This window comes from Vipera berus (assembly GCF_964194415.1).
Source record: "Vipera berus genome assembly, chromosome: 17".
Lineage (NCBI taxonomy): Eukaryota > Metazoa > Chordata > Lepidosauria > Squamata > Viperidae > Vipera > Vipera berus.
The window spans coordinates 2,352,480-2,375,462 of NC_138220.1; the positions used below are offsets into that span (position 1 = coordinate 2,352,480).

Sequence of the window (22,983 nt, forward strand, 5' to 3'; positions counted from 1 at the left end):
AAAGGGAAGAGAGAAAGCCCTTTTTTTTTAAAAAAAAAGCATTTTTTAAATGGTTAATTGTCCTCACTCTCAGGAAGTTTCTCCTTAATTCTAGGTTGCTTCTCTCTTTGGTCGGTTTCCAACCATTGTTTCTCGTCCTGCCCTCTGGTGCTTTGGTGAACAACCTGACCCCCTCTGCCCTGTGGCAGCCCCTCAGATACTGGAATAACTGCTATCATGTCTGCCCTGTTTCTTCCTTTCTTCAGACTAGCCAAGCCCAACTGAAGTTGGTCCAACCAACTCACAAAGATGAGCAATCCTGCATTGGAAGAACCGAAGAGGGCGTCTCTCCTGGTTAAGTCCTTACAGTTACATTAGGCCAGGGGTCTTCAAACGTGGCCCTTTTATGACTTGTGGACTTCAACTCCCAGAATTCCTCAGCCAGGCTGAGGAATTCTGGGAGTTGAAGTCCACAAGTCATAAAAGGGCCACGTTTGAAGACCCCTGCCTTAGGCCATCTCCAACGCACGTCACAAACACAACTATATTTCTTCCCTGGAGATCAGCACAATTCTTCCAGGATGTTGTGTGGTTGTTTTTTTTTTTTTGACAGCTTTTTCTCGGCCCCAGTGAACCCAGCTGTTCCCAATTGATGTCACTTTTAAATGCATTCACTCATAAGTCAATTTTATCCCATTTTGGCATGTCAGTTGGTGACTGCTTGATTGATTGGCCAGGAGAAAGGAAGAAAAAAAAAGAAAGGAAGGAAGGAAGCAATCCTGTTGCCACCAACATCTAAATGTCTCTGTTTAAGCCCATGTTCTTCCAAAATACGTGTTTCTAAGTGGCGTCCCCACACATATCACTCGGAGCTTTGTGTTGAAGCTTAGTGGAAGAATTATAGCTGGGAAAAAGAACTCCCTTCCCTTACTTAATTTCTGTGAAGGTCATCCTGGAATTTTGCAAGGTCCCGAGAGCTCTAATTTATTATTTCTGAATTCTTAGCTACCTACTCTGTGGCATCTTCAGAGCTAATCTGTTACTGCAAACATGGTATTGATGTCATTTTGTGGGTGTGATTGTCAGAAGACTAACAGAATAACAGAGCTGGAAGGGACCTTGGAGGTCTTCTAGTCCAGCCCCTTTCTGGGGCAGGAGACACCTTCATACAGAATAACAGAGCTGGAAGGGACCGTGGAGGTCTTCTAGTCCATCCCTCTGCTCAAGCAGGAGACCCTAGAGCCTAGACCATTTCAGAGAAGCGGTTGTCCAATGTCTTCTTAAAAACCTCCACAACTTCTGGAAGCAAGTAGTCCCACTGGCGAATTGTTCTCACTGTCAGGAAATTTCTCCTTCTAGGTTGGTTCTCTCCTTGATAGGTTTCCATTCCTTGTTTCTTGTCCTGCCTTCAGGTGCTTGGAAGAATAGCTTGGACCCCAATTCTTTGGGGTTAGCCCCTCAAGACTGCTATCATGTCACCGCTGGTCCTTCTCTTCATTAAACTAGACATCCCCAATTCCTGCAGTGGATTTACACTTGGGATTTTGGACAGGTTTTGTTGAGTATCTCCTTTCCCCCTGATTCCCATTCTGGAACCCCTTCCCAGCCATCTCCCTCCCTTCCTTTGGGTCTCCTTGATCTCCTTTTCTTTCCCTTTCTTTCCTCGCTCTCATTAATCAACGTCAACCAGCCCAAAAATACAAGGCAACCTGTCTCCTTCCTGGCTTTCACACATCCCATTGTTCTGGGTCGGAGGAAAGAAACAGGAGGGGGGCAACATAGAGATGAGACCCCAACGGGGGTGAATCCAAAAAGGAAGGAGCTCCCTCCCTCCAAGAAATAACTTCCAGCCACCCTAATTTAAATTATTCATACATTTATGAAAACATCCATTGAGGCGGGATGTGTATGATGATCTTTGTTTCCCCTCGTGCGCCATTAACCTTTGCTGGAGTTTTTGGGCAAGCCGGGGTGGTGGGACAAAGGCTTCCCTTCTCCGTCCATGGGAAAAATGTCTTTGCTCCGATGGGAAGCAAAGCCGGGAGGGGAAGCCAGCATTTCAGCAGAGGGATTTCGGCCTGGGACCGGCGGGGTTTGCCCTGATGGGCAGTCACCTGTGGCCGGAAGAAAAATCTTCATCAGGGTCCAGTCCAAGCCGGGAATAAACCGAATGGTGACTGCTTTAGAAAGAAGGTTGCGGTTTATTGAAGAGCAGAACCACAAGACACGAAGCTCTGGAGCAGCTGACCGCAAGTTGCTGGGAGTGGTGGGTTTTTATACCTTCCGGGGCTTTTGAGGTCGTTTCCTGTTCCTGTTTGAGGCTTTGTATTTCCTGTGTCGTGTACTTTGACCCGAGTCTCAGTGTGTCCTTTTGGTATTCTGATGGTGGGTATGTAGATTTCAGGGGTCTTTGTCTTCCTAATCTCATCAGCTTCTAGCTTCCTGAAAGGAAAGGATAATCACATCAGCATTTCCAAAATGCAGGGGCGGGGCTCTTCAAACATGGCCCTTTTATGACTTGTGGACCTGAACTCCCAGTTCCTTCAAGCGTTCATCATACATTTTGGCCTCCAGTCCCTTAATCACCTTCGTTGCTTTTCTCTGCACTCTTTCTACATCATTTGTCTAGGCTGAGGCCACCGAGGTTGGTCCAACCAACGCACAAAGGGCCAAGTTTGAAGACCCTGGTCTAGGGTCTCCTGCTTGAGCAGCGGGCTGGACTAGAAGACCGCCAAGGTCCCTTCCAACTCTACTTTGATTGATTGACTGATTGATTGATTGATTGATTGATTGATTGAAATGGTCTAGGGTCTCCTGCTTGAGCAGGCAGCTCTGTTATTCTAAGAAAAGCCCGTCTTTCTTAGCAACGGATGTTCTGTTCGAATCTAGTAGAAATTTGTGCTTCTACAGCAGACTTCTTGGTCCCTCATGCATCGCTTTTTTTTTCCCCCTTGGAAAACTTCCCCTTCACAGTTTTCGGTGAAATCCGCATTAGAGTCTGTCATTCTTTATTTAACCAAACAGGCTTCTCAGCAGACTGGAAAGGCATATGCCGCACAAGGGGAAATATGAGTTCTGGCGGTGTATGCGTGTGTGTGTCTTATTTGTATCTTTCCATGTGCACATAATTTCTAAAATAATAATTGGCTGTGAACGCGCCCTCGCTCGCTCCCGTTAGGAAGATTTCCAAGCGTTCTTCCCCCCCCACACACACCTCGCAGTTTGAAAATAGTGGTTAATCCACTGCAGTTTTTGTATTTAGCTGACATGAAGCCATGAACAAGCTTCATTCGAACCAGCGTTTGCATATCCTAATTTCCTGGACCCGCTTTGCATACCAGGTTTGCCCACTCCTACGCTTAAAACACTGGAATTTTGATCGTCTTGGAAGAAGGAAAGAGCTGATGCTCCTTTCGCTAGAAATGATCATCTGAACTTGATTGCTTCTCTTTAACAAACGTACATCATCGTAGAATAGAATAACAGAGTCGGAAGGGAACTTGAAGGTCTTCTAGTCCAACCCCCTGCTCAGGCAGGAGACCCTAGACCATTTCGGGCAAATGGTCATCCAATCTCTTCTTAAAAACTTCCAAGTCCTAGGGTTCCTTGTAGATACTTGTCTGAACCATCCTTCTCTCCACGTCAGGAGGTTGTCCTCTCCAGGAGATGCCCGGAGTAGCAGGGTTCCTCCTTCCCCTCCCTCCCTCCCTCCCTCCCTCCCTCCCTCTTGACTTTGCCCATAGAAGGTAAATATCACCATCCTCCAGTGATGGAGCAACTTTGTCCTCCTCCTCCTCCCACTTCAAGCGCTCTTCTGGGCCAGCAGCCAGATGCCAAAGAGGACATTTGAGTCATAAATCATCTCCTTGTCCAACATCTGCCACATCCTTGCAGTGGAGAGACTCGCCTCTTCTGGCTCTTGACTTCCCATCCTATCCCGCTTGGACAAAACACCTCTTGTCCCCAGAGAAATCCATTCTCCACCACCATCTCCACCAACACACACACACACACACACACACACACACACACACACACACACACACACACAAACAAAGCCGCCTTCCAGAGCCAAGTGACCAGCAGTCACCAAAGGTGACGTAGATGCCACCACCAAGGCCTGTCACATTCTTCACTTTCAGATTTTCCTAACCCCAAATCACTTACTTGGCTGCTGGAAACCCTTAGTATAGTCTGGGTGTGTTGAAGGAGTATCAAGATATTAAAATGATAGGCCCACGCCCTTCTCAATTTATGCCTTGTCTGAACCTGAATATTGTTCATTTCATAAATCATGATTAAAATCCATTTACTTAGCACCAGGTGGAGTGCCAGACACCCCAACCTCACGCCCTAACTAGGAACACTTTTAAGAAAGTTGTGTGTTTGTGTGTGTGGGGGGCTGTTTCCCAGTCACCCGAAATTGCTAATTTCTATACCGAAGAAAAAAGCAAGAATATTCAACGTCATTTTCTTTTTTTCTGCCCCCCCCGGGGAGAATTTTGAGAATTGTACCTCCCTCATGGGCAGTACTTCCCAAGGCGACTGTTCAAGTTGTGCATTTTAAGTTAGTCCCTCTTTATCTTTAGAAGTTCGAAATAAAGGCAGGACTGCCAGTAAATCGCAGAGGAGGCTGATTAAAGTTAGAGAAACTAATTGGAAAGCACACACACACACACACACACACACACAGCGCAGAACGTAAACCAAGTCGAGCATTTCTTGCAGAAATGGACATGTACCTGTCACCTTTCCCCCCCCCACCCCAAAATCCAAAGCGCAAATCCTCAAAAAAAACAAAACCCACCCTGATAAATCTGCTTTTTCCCCCCCCCTCCCTCTTCGCCCCACGGTTTTTATTTCCAATTAGCCCAACCCCAACGGTTAATTTGCGGCAGCTGGACAAGGCCTAATGTCTCAATCTGAAAAATGTCAGCTCCCTTGAAAGGAAAGGTTTCACACTGTGCCGGAGAGACACAGGCCATTGTAAAAAAAAAAAAAAGAAAGAAAGAAAGAAAGAAAGAAAGAAAGAAAGAAAGAAAGAAAGAAAAAAAGGGGGGGGAGTCGGGGCACCAAGCCCAGAAAACAGATTGACTGACCACACTTTGTGCCAACCCGGCAAGGCTGGGGCGAGGGGAGAAGGAAGGAAGGAAGAAGGGCCTGGCTCCCCACGGAAGGACACCCCGGGAACGTCGGGGTGACCGCCTTGGCCTGGCTGGGTGAATTCAAAACCTCTGGCTGGCTCTTTGCTCCCTTTAGGGGGAAAAAACAAAACGAAACAGCAAAAAAAAAAATTGAATTTATACAGAGGGTTCCCTCCATACGAATGAGCATAAAAGGTTCACGAGTCAACAGAGGTCTATTCCCCACGGGCGACAAGAAGCAGAGATGGTCAAGGCAATTCTTTTATCCCAAGAAGAGAATATATTTAATCTCGCTTGCGTTTTGGAAGCTGCTTCCCGGTTTTGAAAGAGAAGAAAGTAAAAATGAAAGAAAGAAGAAAAGAAAATGAAATCTCGATTTGGTTTGCGTTCGTTATAGACCTTATCTAACATACCGTTGTGCAAAAAAGCAAAAAAGTTGTGATCGCAAGGTTGTTATCTTCGACTGGGCTAAAGAGAGTTGGAAGTTAAGGTTTTTTCTCTTCTCTTCTCTCTTTACACTATCTTTTTTTTTCCTTTTTCCTTTTTCCCTCCCCATTTTTCTAGTTTTCTGTTCCTTTTTAAAAAAAAATTCTCTGGCTGACGCTTATTACCCGGAGAGATGGGGGGGGAAGACCCTTCCCCTTTGGGAAGGATGAAAGCATCGGATAATGCAACACCCCCCCACACACAAAGCCCCCCCCCCGGATGTGGCTGGTAGCACTTTGGCATCTGGTTTTAGCATGCCGGTCACATTTCCAAGCTCTTCCCTGACATGTCGCCCACTTTCCAGCCAAAGCTTCAGAAAATCCTCTTTTTCTGAAAAAACCACAGCCGCCTCCCCTTCCCGAGCTTTTTTTTGGGGGGGGAGGGGGGCTGTTAAGCAAATCGCTGCAGCTGATATTTAATAACCTGGTTGTTAAGCCAACCTGCCTCCCCTCCCAATCGACTTTGCTCCTCGGAAGCTGGCAGAAGGGGATCACGTGACTTTGCGACACAGCGACGGTCGTAAATAGGAACGAGTTGCCAAGGATCTGAATTTTGATGACATGATCACGGGGATGCTGCCACCCGTCTCACAGGTCGCATTTTTTCAACTAAACAAGCTATTGTAAATCGAGCACTACCTCTATATAATTTAATTGCAAAAGCTCTCTCTCTCAAGAGGGGTGGCTTGCCCATCTTAAGGCCATGAAAATTCAAATTTTGAGCTGCTGCTCCAGCTTTAAAAGGAAGTCTCATCTTTTTTCGACTGCGCTTAGGCTAAGCCCAGGCAGACCTTAATGTGTTTGGATTGTGCAGCAGGAATGTGACAGGATCAGCGAGCAGACATCCCACTGGGATTATTAGTGTAAAGAAATCCAGAAATTGGCTGTAGAAAGAAAAAAAAAACTTCCTAAAATATCGGAGACGTCTTTAGCAGTCCCACATCCGGACAGTTTTCCAAATGAAGGATTAAGCAATGCTCTCTCTCAAATAGATGGAGGGATGGACAGATACAATACAGTAGATAGATAAATTTGATCAATGGAGGGAGGGAGGGATAGATAATGTAGATAGATAAATACGATATACTAGATAGATAAGTACAATAGATAAATACGATAGATAGATAGAAAGAGACAGACAGACAGATAGATAGATAGATAGATAGATAGATAGATAGATAGATAGATAGATAGATAACGACTTAGTAGATAAATACAGTAGGTAGGTAGATAGACAGGGCAAGAAGAGAACCAATTTTGCAAAATACAAACACCTGCATTAATGAAAAAAATCCAATCAAATCTTGGATCTATCCTCGGAGCTGGTAAAAATTCAAAGTGACCACCCTCCATCACTCATCTATGTCTCTCAAATAGATAATCAATTTCCGTGAAAGCATCCATAATCATACCCTGACATTTATGGCTTTCTGGATGACTTCTCTTGGGGGCGAAGGGAGTGAGTGGGGCCGAGATGAATGGGCCTCCCGTCACCGAAGACAATTAAATGGGATCCGGGTAAGAGATTTAATATGATAGAATATATATATATATATATATATATATATATATATATATATATATATATATATATATATATATATATATATATATATATATATATATATATATATATTATACTGGCCAATGGAAAAGGCTATTTGGGGAGATAGATGGTGGCTGTCTTTTCATTGGAAAGATTTAAATAAGGCTGGATTGGGCAGTGGTGCAAACCTGTATCCACTTGTGGGCTGGGCTAGATGACCTCTGAGATCCCTTCCGATTTGCTTTTCTTCAATCCTGTGCTTTTTAATTTGGAGTCCCGCTCCGGACAGGAGGCTGGACTAGATGATCTCTAAGGTCCCTTCCAATCTCTCCACCCCATGCTTCTGTTAGATGATATTATTTTAGCATTCTTACCATTACGATCGCAAGTACCATTTGATTTTAAAGGGAAGAGACAGGAAGACAGATTTAAAAGTGTTGTTTGTGTTTTTTTAAACAGGGCCTTTGGGAATGTTGTTGAGGGTGTTTTGTGTCATAATATTCACACTGCTGTGTTGTTTCCTAGCCAAGCTGGGTTGAATATGTCAGGTGTTCACACATCTCATTAAGCCATAGAAACACAATTGGTGTTCCCATTTTGCTCTAGGTAAATTTTTTAAAAAGCAGGTGTCAATACACGTCTTTTGTGTGTTGTCTAGAGACAGAAAAAGAGATAACTCCGTGATAGATTTCTGTTTGCTTAACCCAAAGTAGGCTCCCCCCACTTTCTCCATCACTAAGCATTAAAAACCCATCTTTCATCGCCAGCGCAGTTTAGACACGCCACTAAATTACAAATATGCGGACACTTTGGGTTTGTCCGGAGACCAATCTTTCCTATTGGAGTGATCTGGTGTTTATATTGGACTACAACTTACCGCAGGCCATTTTGGTTGATGCCCTCCAGAACATCTTGGGGGCAAGCCAGGAACTCTGAATGCTGGCTAGAGGCTTTCGGACGGACGCCGTCGTTATTCCACTCGTTAGGATGCATACAGATGTGTTTTATTATAATCAGATCTTGCAACGTTGAGAAAGCCAGCTCCTTAAAAACGCTCAGATTCCTCAAAGTGTTTAGAGAAAGCTTTTTTTTTTGTTTGTTTGTTTTATATATCCAGAAGTTCCCAATTTTTGGCTATTTAAGAGTAATGTTATCTCTGCCTCCCTAGCCCCCCCTTCCTCTTTGTGTAAATATTTCTGTATGCAAAGACTTTTCAAAATTTTTGCCTGAATGTAGCTTGTCCCCAGTTCACGTCCACAATTTTCCCTTTGATAAGCGAAACAGTTCTTAAGTGTCAGTTGCAAAATGAATCATCGCAGTTGTTAAGTTAGCAACACGGTTGTTAAATGGAACTGGTTTTGCTTGTCGGAAGGTTGCAAAAGGGGATGATGTGTCCTGGGGACACTGCAACTGTCATAAATGTCAGTCGGTTCTCAAGTGTCCGGATTTTGATCGTAGTTGTAAATGTGAAAAAGAATCATACACCAGTTTCTTCAGAGCTTTTGTAACCTCAAATATCCACTAAACAAATTGTTGTAAGTCAGGAACTACTCTACCCCAATGGATGCCATTTTTTTCCAAGCCCTTTCTCTCATTTTTAGATTTGAACGCTTCAAGTTCCCAATCTTCAGTTCCCAGAATTTGTGCAATTTTTAGATGTGGGGAATTCTGGGAGTTGAAATCCACAGGTCTTAAAGCTGCCAAGCCTGAAAGACATCGATCCATCCATTTGTGGTTGATTTCTTGAGTTGCAAGCTTCAACACACCCAGATGATCTAAGCAAAAAGAAAGAAATAAATTCAGAACAGCACTGAATCTAGCTTTCACAACAGATTCATTTGGTTTAAACGAAGGTTTTAAAATTCTGTAATTTTTGCCCTGAGTTTTCTCGGTGGAAAAATAGCATTGACCTTTAGAAATATGTCTACTTAGAGAATTCTTAAAACATGTTTAGAAAGGCGTACGTGAAAAGATCGCATGTTTAACAAATATTGTGACCGTCTTTTAAAAAAGAATAAGGCAGGTATGGAATTAAAAACCTGTGTTAGGATTGACACTTCACTAAGTGGCTAAGTTCACTTGTGAAAATGTTTATTCTCTTTTTTTCCCCTCCCCCTTAGGGATTGTTTTAATTTAGAACGATAAGACTAGTGTGTGAAAAGGCACAATGTAAAATCAGTAACCCAGGATGACAATACGACCGTCTCAAGTGGAAATGGAAATATTGGGGTTATTCAAAGGAAACATTTTGCGCGGCACACCATATTCTCTCCCTGAAGAGAACGGAAGTAGTTTTGTAGCGTCTCAGAGTTTATCCTGCCCATTTTCATTTATTTGCTGAAAAAATATGGGCAAATGTTCGCCATCATTGCCCTATAAGTTCTCCTGCTTGAGCAGGGGGCTGGACTAGAAGACCTCCAAGGTCCCTTCCAGATCTATTCTATTCTATTCTATTCTATTCTATTCTATTCTATTCTATTCTATTCTATTCTATTCTATTCTATTCTATTCTATTCTATTCCATTCCATTCCATTCCATTCCATTCCATTCCATTCCATTCCATTCCATTCCATTCCATTCTTGTATTCTGTTCTGTTCTGTTCTGTTGTATTGTATTGTATTCCATTCCATTCTATTCTATTTTCTCCTACCACTAAAAATCATGTCAGCCCCAAACGGTCCCATAAGAAATTGGAAAGAAACTTTTAAACACCCCGAAAGGAAGAGTTGGAGGGGGGGGGAAAGCTTCTTTCAAAGGGAAATAAAACATCAAACAAACTGCTAGCTTATTTTGGCCTGGTCTTAATGAACTCATTCTGAGGCTTGGTATAGAAAAAAAAAAGATCCATGTTTATCTTCCCATCCAGTTGGAGATAATTTGCTGTGTGTTTCGGATCCTATAGCTGGCAAGTCTGGCTGCCAAGGAATCTTAGTTATAAAATTACACCCAAAATGGTGAATTCGAACCCTCGGACGGACTTCCCATCAGATTGTATAGGAATTTCAAAAATTTAGACCGGAATTGGAGAAAACACAAGCGTGGATGGATTTTTAGGTAGTTGGCTGGAGAGCATTGTGGGGTTTCGTTTTTCGTTTTTAATTTTTTGGACGTTGCCTATTTTGTTTGTTTAATTGCTTAGTTCTTTTGGAATGGTTTCTGGGAGGTGGGGGGGACCACTGAAGAAGACGGGGCAGCGTTAGATTCAGACAAACAAGATTTTATTCCCCAGCCCCCTCTTCTTAGCTTGGCATCTTAAAACAGAACCAATTTGCTTTTTTTCAGCCCTGCGGCCGGCAAAGGTTTGGGCTGGTGGAGCTTGCCAATTTCGCAACTACTTTATTATGTTTTGAGTTTTATATTAGCAAGACTTTCCTTGGTGGCGAGTCCAAAACTTTTGGCCCTTCCCAGGATTTGGCTGCCTTCAGATAAATGGGTTATTTATTTTGGATGCCTGCATCCCCAAAATGTACTTTAATAAACCCTCTTCAAGAGCATAAAGAAATTCTCTCGCCAGGATCTGGCAGCATTGTGAACATTTCTGGGGCCTGTGATATATTGCTGCTAGTTTTAAGACACGAGGAGAAGTACTTTTTGGCAAAGGGGCGCAAGGAAAGATGTGTCTTTACCATCAGTGACCTTCTTGGCAAAAGGAAGCAAAATAATGCTCAGAGCTGGCTTGTCTGCAAAGCTGCGTTCGGAGAAGCAAGGCGAACCTCACATTTTTAGCTGATTTCTGATGTGAAGAATAATCAGAGGAGACATTTGAAGAAGAAAAAAAACCAACAACTTCTCTAAGTAAAACATGCTAACAAACTTGGAAAAACTTTTAAGCCTTCCCCACATTTAAACCTGGATCGTTTGCTTGTCCTGTCCTTTCCCAAAGATTAATTCATGGCTGTGAAGAGGAGAGAGAAGAAAGAGAGATGGTTTACAGAGTTTGGCTGGCACGTGGCCTCTTAGGAGCTGTTGTTGCCTGATATAGGATGAAATAATAGGAGGAATATCGGAATTATTGTGCTGGATCAGGCAGGTTTCCTTCCCTTCCCTTCCCTTCCCTTCCCTTCCCTTCCCTTCCCTTCCCTTCCCTTCCCTTCCCTTCCCTTCCCCTGACTTCAATGAACTCCCAGTCATTTGGTTCTCATTAAGCTTCATTTAATGCCCAGATGGAAATGAGCTGTGACAACGAGGAAGTGTGGGATGTTGCGAAGAACATTTCTCCCCCCCCCCCCCGGAAGGAGACGATGTGAGATTGAGGAGTGACAACACGGGGAATCTTGTGTCCGCTTTCTTTGCCATCAGAATTTCGACTCCAAGGGAATTGCTCCGCATTTGCTCTCTTAAATCCCAGTCTGCTCAGCAACTCTAATCCTTAAAATAATCTGCTTGGTTTCGGGTTAGCCTGTGTGCATCTAGCTAGCCCATAAACCAGCATTAAACTATGGGTCAGCGCCACCTGTGAATCCAGCCATTTTTTCTCCCCTCTCCGAAGGTCCTAAAAATTACACAATCAATCTAGTTAACCTGACTTGGCCAAGTTTATCCAGCAAGATTTATGGCCCTCTGGCGATCTGAAAGAATCTGGTCCCATGCTCTTTTCTTTTCTTTTTTTTTTTGGATCTCTTTGGCTGCTGATGTGCCAGTTGCAATAAGTCACCCATCTGTAATATCCTGCATTGGTTCATTTTCATCTCACAGAGTTACCCACGTTTAGTTGGACCAATTTCGAAATAATTTTATGACATCTGATGGGAAAGCCAGTGTTTGGAATCAAGGGGGGGGGAAGGCTTAAAACAGTCCAGGAAAATTGTCCTTTAGCAACGATTATTTCAAGAATCTCCAACTGGGACTGGTCCAGATTTCAGAGAATAAATTTTGCAATAAGCTCACGTTCAGGCATGGTTAGTTTACGATTTAAGTTCCTTACAGAATGTGGAGGAGAACATAAGTTGCCTTGTGGTGTTTTTTATTATTATTGAGATTGTATCATTTTTAAGAACGATGTTTATTCCCCCCCCCAAAAAAATAGCTATATTGTTCCAGTCATAGCATCCTAATAACATTTTTTTAACTTTTTTAAAAAAACAATGAACTACTGTATCACAAAAATATCAGTGACTGAAAAAGACGACTTATATTACAGTGATTAAACAGAACTGGGGGAAGGAAACGGACTGCAAAGAGGAAGAAATTAGATCCGCATATTATATCAACATAAGAGTGATTTGGACCCCTGAGTCCTGAACAATATAATTTTTTTAAAACAAAGGGAGATGTCCATAGCTGATTTCCACAATCAGTGTAACCATAAACTAATCAATCAAAACACTAAACAGATAATTCAGCATTTCTCAACCTTGGGAGACTGAAGATGTACTGAGTTCAACTCCCAGAATTCCCTAGACAGCTGGCTGGGGAATTCTGGGAATTGAAGTTCAGGCATGCTGGCTGGAGAATTCTGGGAGTTGAAGTCCACCCATCTCCAAATTGCCAAAGTTGTCCAACACTCTGATAAATTAATGGGCTCGCAAATTAAAGTGCTTATAAAAATGCAGCCTGCTTGGTTTTTGACGTGTCAATGGAAGTTACAAGGACTCAAACCAAAGGCCTTTAAACAAAAATTAAAACCAAACTGTCAAGTTGGAAAGGCTGTTACGTAAGTGCTTGGGGTAAATGGTGTCTTTATACCCATCGTTCGTGGCTCCAAAGTAGATCATTCCCACCCACCCAAAATTTTTCGCCCTCCTTGGCACAACCAATCTCCTGGAATTCCTGCATCAGGAAAGGAGAAAAAAAAAGTGGGGGGAGGGAAAGGAGGTGGGTAGAATTCGCCACCCACTCGCTATCGCCTGGCGGATGAAGTAAAATATTGGCTTTCTTCAAACATAATATTATCATTCCAAGCATAACATTATCAAATTGTGCCGGAGATTGTTTCAACAGCTCTTAAAAGCAAACTCACCTGAGCTCCACCGTCTGTTCCGGGAAAACAACGTCGTGGGCTTCCCCCCCCTCCCTTCAAACGAGAAAAGAAAGAGAGAAGCAATTATACGCTTCTAATGGAAGTTAATCCACTCGGTCGCTGCCTTAACCTCTCTCCAAACTGAAGACCAGCAGCGCGCCGGGATCCCCCCAAAATGGGAAGAAATGGGGGCCCGGTTGCCATTTCTTTCCTTCTTTGATATCCCCCCCAAATCTTTACAAACAGCGTCTTCCGAAAAAGACACGTCGTCCTGTCATGTGATCAAAATTCGACGCTTAGCAACTGACTCATATTTATGACGGTCTCAGGGTCCCCGGGCATCCCGTAATTCCCCTTTTGTGACCTTCTGACAAGTAAAGTCAAGGGGGGGAGGAGTGGGGGCAAGCCGGGTTCACTTAAGAACTGTGTTGCTAACTTAACCACCCGCAGCGATCCACTTAACAAAAAAGGTCGTGAAATAAAACAAAATTCCCTTAACGACCGCCTCGTTTAGCGACAGAAATTCAGTATAAATGCAAACATTTGGGGCACCGGTGCAAAGTGGTTTCGCATCTCTCAATCCGCCCGCAGAAGTTTGTGTCAAAAAAATTCTTAATTTACCTCTTCCTTTCCGCTGTAAAGTTTCGCAATCTCCCTGGCTGCCCTGTTTTCCCCCAGGATTTTTTATTATTATTATTTTATTTAAACAACAGCTACGAGGATTTTCCTCCTGGAATTAAACAGAAGGAGGAACAGCCAGGGAAGCTGTAAGATAGCTATAAAAATAGCAATTTTGCATTCCTCGCCTTCTCCAAACCTCCTTTCCTGAGTAATTTCGCCCAAACTCTGTTTGATCGAAACCCACCCACCCCCACCCACGGACAAATTGTCATCTCTCTTTCTTTTTCCAATCGGAGGACGGGGCGAGGGGTTATTTTTAGTAGATCGTCCAAGGTTTATCTTTTCCACTTCGCTGGGACTTGTCAAAGTGACAGACGGCTGACCATTTGATTTGTGTCACTCTCTGCCGTCCCTGGGTTTCCTGCCTCTCCAGATGCCACTTGGTCCAGCGAAGAAGAATCAAATCATTTCTGCCTGTTGGACAGGTTGAGTCAGACCTGGTTAGAGCACCCGGAAGTTTTGGCTGGTGGGTATCAAATCTGACACCCATCTCCAGGTTTTCTCTCAAGGTGCCAGGCCAGATTTGGTGGTCAGACAACTTAAAAGCTAACACGATCCTGAGTTGTATAAACAGAAACATAGAATCAAGATCACGCGAAGTGTTCGTACCGCTTTATGAATCCTTAGTAAGGCCACACCTGGAGTATCTGCATCCATTACAAAAGAGATGTTGAGACTTTTGCAAAAGTGCAAAGAAGAACGGTTGCAACTTTGGGTATGACTACAGTAGTCTAGAGAAAAGAAGGACTTGGTGGAGGGGGACACGATAGCAGTCTTCCAGTATCTCAGGGGCTGCCCCAAAGAAGAGGGAGTCAAGCTATTCTCCAAAGCCCCTGAAGGCTGGACAAGAAGCAACAGATGGAAACTAACCAAGGAGAGAAGCGATCTGGAACTAAGGAGAAACTTCCTAACGTTGAGGACAATTAACCAGTGGAACGGCTTGCCACCCGAAGTGGTGGGTGCTCCATCACTGGAGGTTTTTCAGAAAAGACTGGACAGCCACCTGTGTGAAATGATATGGGGTCTTCCGCTTGAGCAGGGGGCTGGACTAGAAGACCTCCAAGGTCCCTTCCCATTGTTGTGATGCTACTCTGTTCTATTAATCCAGCAAAGCACGTGCCGGCATTAATAAAGCCGAAGAAAGACGACGTTCCTGGTTGAAGTATTATGATTACAGCTCATCCTCTCCAGCCGACTCTCAAAATCCCAGCGCTGGAGGGAATTCATCTCCCTTTTTATCCCTTTGTCGATACTGAGGTCACCCCTCGAACGGAAAAGGTTGCTGGAAATGAATGGATGGATCGGAGCTAGGCCAGCGAGAACTGCTAGCCCCACCCCACCCATTTAATTTATGCCCTACTTTGCTTTATTGAAGTGAGATCCTGACCGCCCGAGAAAGACACCGATTAAAAAAAACCCAAACAAAAAAAGGGATGGAGGTCGAGTTTCAAAGGAGGAGAAAAATCTTGTCGGCATCAGAGCTTGGAAGGAACCAGAAGGAGATTGTGACATTTTTTTCCGCTTCCTCCTGACCCCTTCCCACAGATAGCCATGGTGGTAGACAAGTCATTGAAGGGACCGGGGAGGAGGCCTACTACTACTAATAATAATAAAGTTGGAAGGGACCTTGGAGGTCATCTAGTCCAACCCCCTGCTCAGGCAGGAAACCCTATACCATTTCAGACAAAGGGCTGTCCAGCCTCTAATTAAAAACTTCCAGTGTTGGAGCATTCACCGCTTCTGGAGGCAGGTAGTTCCGCTGGTTAATTGTTCTGACTGTCAGGAAGTTTCTTATTAGTTTCCATCTGTTGCTTCTTGTCCTACCTTCAGGGGCTTTGGAGAATAGCTTGACTCCCTCTTCTTTGGGGCAACCCCTGAGATACTGGAAGACTGCTATCCTGTCACCCCTGGTCCTTCTCTTCCTTAAACTAGACATACCCAATCCCAGCAACCGTTCCCTATATGTTTTAGCCTCCAGTCCCCCGATCATCTTTGTTGCTCTTCTCTGCACTCTTTCCAGAGTCTCAACCTCTTTTTCACATCGTGGTGACCTAAACTGGATGCCGCATTCCAAGGGTGGCCTTACCAAGGCCTTGTAAAGCGGTATTAACGCTTCACGTGACCTTGATTCTGTTCCTCTGTTAATGCAGCCCAACCCCTTTATCAGGACAGGGGGACCTTACCCACGTAGTCCTCGACTTACAAACAAAACTTGGGTAGCTAAGCGAGACGTTTGTTAAGAGAGGTTTTGCCCCGTTCTACGACCTTTGTAGCCACCTTTCTAGCTAAGCGAATCCTGGCAGTTGTTAAACAAGTGACGCGGTTGTTAAGTTTGAGTCACCGAGATTGTTTTTGTTGTTCATCACTCAAAGCATTTTGCTTTCTGGACTTTTCTTGGTATTAACTTTTTACAAACAAACTTTACGCAGTAGTTGCCGTTCCTTTCCTTCCCTTTCTCCCCCCCCCTTTTTTTTTAAAAAAAAGTTGCCTTCCCCTTCGTATATCCTGGTGATTTTGCGTACACACACACACACACACACACACACACACACACACAAACACACACACAGGGCCTAACGATTTATTTGAGCGCATGGGGATGAATGGGTAATATTACTATTTACACAAATCATTGTGATCCCGTCTGGAGAATGTAATCAAATTAGAGCTAAATGCAGACGGAGCATGCCGACTTGTAAACTGTGATTCAAAAAGATTCACATGGCGTCTCCTGACATGTTTAGTTCCCGAAAGTGGGGAGGATTTGCACACACACACAAAAAAAATCTCAACCGGCCCAAATGCTTTCTGGTTTTCAGCACTGGGAGAGAGGGAAGGAAGAAGATTTTTTTTTTCTCTCCTTTGCTGTGCCACTTTTTAGCAAATTGATCTGAGCCGGGAAAACTGCATCGGTCTGGAAAGGCCGAGCCGCCATGGAAGCGCACGGCTAAATAGGGAACTTTATCCCGGAGAGGTCCTAGGGATGCTGGCTTGTGGTTTGTGGACCGGTACAGAGCCGCGGCACGCCAGCAACCGGTCTGCACAAACAAGCAAAGCTCCATCTGTGGGATGCAGGCAGCATGCAAAACCACGCTCTCCCCGGTCCCCAGTGCCCAAAAAGTTGGGGACCTCTGCCTACGGAGACAATGGTCCCAGCCACGAGTTCTCGTAATAGAGACAGGAATGTTATGCCTCTTTTCCCCTCGATTTTGGGCTGCTGGGAAGGCCCAAATTGGACACGGAGGGGACCCTGCCTGCGTGCAACAGGGGTATTTTGAGATCTGAAATACTCCCCATTGTAGCCTGCTTGCGTTTAAACCCGGTTTACACAATCTCTTCTCCGTCCCAAGCTGTCAACTGACGGTGTCTCTCTTTTTTTTTCTGCTTTTCCTTCCAGCAAATGCTCACGGATTCCGAGTCGGGCCTGCAAGACGGCTGCATTAAAAAGGTAAGATGAAAAACTGGGTCGGGTCCAAAAAATTGCTTGATTTTAGTCTTCAGCGCTGGTGGAAAAAATCTATTATCATTATTATTATTATCATCATCATCATTTTAGTTTGCAAGCCCGCTGGAGGGCTGTCTCCAGTTTAGTGATGGCTGAATGTGGTTAAACTTGGGTTTATTTATTTATTAAATGTATCTGCCATCATCTCGCTGTTTGCGGCGACTTTTATAGCTTCTTCGGGTACCCCAGTCGGTCCTCTCAATTGGGGGAGACATTTGTGTGTCGCTTTCAGTGTGATGCCCATGCTCAGATCGTCACCTGATTTCTAAAGTACAAACACCCAATTTTCTTCCGTGGCAAAGGCTTTTTGGCTTTCCCTGCTCTTCCCATGGATGTGTGGCCTTTTCCGGGCTTCAATGCTTTATTCCGAAGCATCTCCTGTTGCGTTGAGTGAGCCGACAGCAATCCTTGAACTACGGCACACTTGTTCTGCCCGTTTGGGTGAAAATAGGATTATCTGTCAGGAGGAGGAATGTGAATTCCTTGATGTTCTCTGAGCTTGGTGCTTTTCCTGCAGACGTTTCATTACCAGACTAGGTAACACCATCAGCGCACGGAGCGTCAAACATTCTTATAACAGAATCGCGGAGTTGGAAGGGACCCTGGAGGCTGTCTAGTCCAACCCCATGCTCAAGCAAGAGACCGTATAATATACCATTCCATTCTCTTCTTTCAGACGTCGCAGTTCATATCCTTAAGCACAAGACACTCAGGATCCAGTGGCTCGTTATTCCATTTCTGTGCCAAAACCCCGCTTTTCTAGGTATCCAAAGTGAGCGGTTTGACCCCGGCCCAGCATGGCAATTTGGGGATACAAAACCACAGCGACTGTCTCTACTTTGTTGGAGCAACATTTTCTGAGCTATCCGAGTTAAAATGAAATGGCCCAGGAGTTGCTGCTGAAAGTTGTAGAAAAAATAAAAAAAAAATCCGGAGGCAGTTTGCAAAGCCGTGCGCAGAGACACATCTCTGCCCCAGCGCACTCTTTTCCTTTCTCCCCAGAGGTGGCCCATAAGCCCTTCAGAAACTGAATTTGGGGCATGAATTGGAAAAAGGACATTCCCCATAGGGATGCTGAACTTTTTACCCTGTTTGTCTCCATAACTCATCAAACGTGCCTGCGAGCCGGAGTCGCAGCAGAGAGGCTTCTTATTCCAGAGGACAGATATATGGACTTTAGATTTTTCCCATCAAGAGAAATGCACGCTTGGCTATTTGACTAAATCTCTCATGCTCTGGAAAACTCCCCCACCCCCTTTTACATTCATGACATCCAAAGGAAAGTTTTGGCTTTTGTGGCTCTTAAGCTCTTTTGGGGAAGGGGGCGGGAAACGAGGCCAGTTTTGGGGACCTATTTTGGACTTTGAATCAAGATCGCGCGAAGTATTATTACCGCTTTATCAAAACCTAGTGAGGCCACAGCTGGAATACTGCAGCCAATTTTGGTTACCATGTCACAAAAAAGATGTTGAGAGTTTGGGGGGAAAAATTCAGAGAAGAGCAACGAAGATGATCCAAGGCCTGGAGACTAAAACATACGAAGAACGGCTGCGGGACTTGGTTTTGGCTAGTCTAAAGAAAAGAAGAAATAGGGGAGACATGATAGCAATATTCCAGTATCTGAGGGGCTGCCGCAAGGCAGAGGGGGCCAGGTTGTTCACCAGAGCACCAGAGGGCAGGACGAGAAACAATGAGAGAAGCAACTTGGAATTAAGGAGAAACTTCCTGACAGTGAGGACAATCAACCAGTGGAACAGCTTGCCACCAGAAATCACTGGAGATTTTTAAGAAGAGATTGGACATTCACCTGTCTGAGACGGTGTAGATTCTCCTGCTTGAGCAGGGGGCTGGACTAGAAGACCTCCAAGGTCCCTTCCAGCTATGTTCTATTCTATTCTACTACCTATTTCATGGCTCTGCCTCGGTCTTCCTTCCAACAACATAAAACTCTGCCTTAAACACTTAGTAAAAGAAGCGCTGTCAGGACTTTATGGGGTGATAAATTTACGGAGGGGTTTTAGGATTTTAAAAACAGGGGCCAGGGGAGGTGAAAACTGGAGGGTAAAAAGTTCAACTGAATGGCTTGGGAAGCTGTAGACCTGGGAAGGGATGAAAAATAGGGGTGGGGGGTTTTTTTGCTTTTCTCCTATGCAGGAAAGGATTTGACTTTGCCCTAATGCAAAGTCAGCATGGCAAATAATAATATAGCTGGGGAATTTGGGGAGTTGAATATGTCCGTAATGCGCTTCGCTTTACCTGGAGCTCACCAAAGAGTCATCCTAGAAGAGCCCAGTGTCCAGCCCAGGACATGTGCAAAATAATGGCTGTTGAATTGGCAGCGTGTGTTTGTGCTTTTGTGTATCCCTGGCTGACTTTTCTTTACACGAGGGGTTAAAACACAAAACGTGTTCCCTTGATCCGTTGAAGCTTGGAAGTAGGTAGTTGAGGCTGGTGAATCCACCCTTGCTGGATCTGAGAATCTGTGGAGATTCTCAAGTCATCCCAGGTGCTTTTTCAAAAGGCAACTGGTTTTCTGGAAGACATTTCGCCTCTCATGCAAGAAGCATCTTCAGTTGGACAGTGGCCGCTTGCCAGCAACCTTCAAACCTCGGTCCGTATCTGGGACCCAAAGTTCTCTCCCATGTTGGCCTTGATGAAGTTGCCTTGATGGGCCATTACTTGTATTATATGCTGGACCTGAACTCTGTTCTCTCCCCAAAATCACGAAACAACTCAATGGTATTTCACTGACATATTTCCAGAAGAACTTACATGACGGGTGGGTTTCCAGTGTCCCATCACTGGTGGTCTTCAAGATTGGACAACCATTTGTCCAGGATGAAATAAGGTCCCTTCCCATCCTAGGTTTCTAGGAGGAAACCTTTGGTGGTAAGAACCTTCCACGTTAGCAAGTTGACCTTGCCCATATTTTCATTTTCCTGCAAATGAAACAAAGTCGGATGCTTGAGGTTGGAAGACTAGCCCAAAAGGAACTCTCTTTCTGGCTGGCCTGGGGTGGGGGGGGGGGAGAAACCTGCTTTATTTTTCCCCCCCTTCCTCTGAAAGGGATTTGGGGAGATATCTTTCTCCAATATCTCCCCTCCCTTTTAGTCTCTGTTTACTTAGAGGGAATTGCCTAAGGGGCTACTGGATAGAAAACATCTGTGAAAGATAATCTATAGAGTTATCTATCTATCACTCTTAGTCGACCCCCAGCGTCCCCGAGGGAGAGGCCGAGAGACTGGAATAAAAGGGCTTGGACTGAAGAGGGCTTTAGGGACAAATAAAGAGGCATGTTAAGGACCTGGTAAAATAGATGGGCCATGTTATTAAAACTCAGTCACAATCTTATCAGCCTCCAATGCGACAGGCATTTCGCCCTCCCTCTCTCTCTCTCTCTCTCCCTCCCTCTCTCTCTCTCTCTCTCTCTCACACACACACACACACACACACACACACAAAGAGAGAGAGAGAGAGAGAGAGAGAGAGAGAGAGAGAGAGAACTTGGATTTATTTCGTGATTTATCTGGGGAATCTTCGTTAAGGAGAACAAATCAAAAGACTGGGATAGAGAGATAGGTAGACCGAAAACAGAAACACGGACAAGATTAAATTTATTTTGTGGTTTATTTTCTGGTGAAAATCTCAATTGGTAAGAATAAATTAAAAGACGAAGGAAGGAAGGAAGGAAGGAAGGAAGGAAGGAAGGAAGGAAGGAAGGAAGGAAGATAGATAGATAGATAGATAGATAGATAGATAGATAGATAGATAGATAGATAGATAGAAATGGACAAAATCCCTTTGGTATTACGACTTCCACGTTTTTGTCCTTATTCTTTTTCCCCCCCCTAAGTATCACCCTCAGAATTGCGCTTACAGAAAATTAGCACGACTTCCTATAATCCTGAAACCGTTTTTTTTCCCTGTTGTCCTTTTTGTGTGTGTCTGTGTGCGTTCATACTATTTTCTCTTTCCCACCGGGCTCTGTCAGGGAGTCCTTACCAACTACACCTTGGCAACCGCCAGGAAACATAAATCCAAAATCCGTCCAATTTTTGCCATTGAAAAAACAACAACAACACATCCGTAGCCCCGTAGTCCATAAATCTCTTTCTATTTACCTCCTCCTCCTCCTCCTCCTCCTCCTCCTCCTCCTCCTCCCTCCCTCCCTCCCTCCCTCCCTCCGTCTGTAGGCCATCCCAGCCATCTGATACTTGGGGGAACCATTGTTCCAAGGACCATGATGGATGGAGAATTATGATAATTTGTGAAATTTATAAATTTACAATTATAAACCTAGCTGGGCCCAAAGGGAAGGAACGGAGAGCCGGGGCGGGAGGACCAGACCATCAGAAATAGCCTCCAGCTACATTCGGAGGCAGGAAAGGTCCAGCAGGCGTTGATGAATGGCAGCCCAGGAGAATGAAAAATCAAACTTCAGAAAGTCAGGAAGGCAGTTAACTGTCTTTTGTGGAGCAATTACTGCCAGCCACATGGCCTAAAGGCCTTTCCTGGGGTTTATAATAACAGTATGGACACATGTTTATGGACACTCCATTTGTCTGGTCCTTTTTAAGCCGAGCAGCTCCAAGGAAAGGAAAGGAAAGGAAAGGAAAGGAAAGGAAAGGAAAGGAAAGGAAAGGAAAGGAAAGGAAAGGAAAGGAGGAGTGATAGAGAAGGAGGGAAGGAAGGAAGGGAAGCAGGGAGGGAGGGAAGAAGGGAGGAAAAAAGAGAAAAAATAGTGAGAGGGAGGAAGGAAAAGTGAAAAGGGAGGGAGGAAGGAAATGAAGGAAGAAGAGAAGGAGGAGAAGGGAAGGAAGAAGGAAGAGAAGGGGAAGTCTGAAGTCTCATGGTCCAGGCAAACAGCATTTCAAAGTTTCCACATGGGGACCTCAGCCTAATTTTCTTATATTAAGCTCCTTCTCCAAGACAGAAGGGCGGACCGCAAAAATTTCAGGAAGACTCTTAGCCTCTTTTCCAATTCTCAACTCCCATCCAAGGGCAGAAGGCTTTCATAACATCTCCCCCCCACCCCACCCCGCCCTATGTACCTGAGGAAATGAGCTTTTAGTAATAATAATGAAAAAATGAAAAAATGTTAGCTGAGTTAAAAACAAACACCTTACCACTCTCCCCCAGGTTCATTTATAATCTTCTGGCTCTTAATCCTTCCATTTCCACCTTCTCTTGTCCAGAAAATTTCACTCCAGGTTCTTAGCTGGTCAGCTAAGGACAGAGCAAGTCTAAGCTTGTTAAGCTGGTTTAATGCTAACCTGGGCTGGGCGAGGGAGCGCTGTGTGAATCTCCCCTTGGGGAGCTTATAATACAGGGCAGAAATGCAGGAGGCCAATAAAACACCATTTCTGGTATCTTCAGAAGACCTGGAACCTGAAGCATATCTTTATACATCTTTTCCTTTTTTATTTGTGTGCCCACAGTAAAAAATGACAATGAAGGCTATCTATCTATCTATCTATCTATCTATCTATCTATCTATCTATCTATCTATCTATCTATCTATCTATCTATCTATCTATCTATCTATTTTGGGATTTATATGCCGCCCTATCTCCCGAAGGACTCAGGGCGGCTAACAACAATAACATACAATAATACAGAAGTTAAAAGAAAATTAAATTAATGGCCCTGTAGAATAAATTAAAATTAAAATAAGTTAAACAT

At 44.3% G+C, this 22,983-nt stretch overlaps 1 protein-coding gene across 1 annotated transcript in view; it reads left to right on the plus strand.

The window, feature by feature from the left end:
* PRDM16 (PR/SET domain 16) overlaps window positions 1–22,983 on the plus strand; it is a gene marked incomplete at its 5' end in the record, with an annotated part of 172,859 nt that overhangs the window by 93,265 nt on the left and 56,611 nt on the right. Inside the window, one exon of the mRNA XM_081341093.1 lies at window positions 17,194–17,244. Coding sequence (XP_081197219.1) covers window positions 17,194–17,244 — 51 coding nt within the window. The remainder of the gene's footprint in view (window positions 1–17,193; window positions 17,245–22,983) is intronic.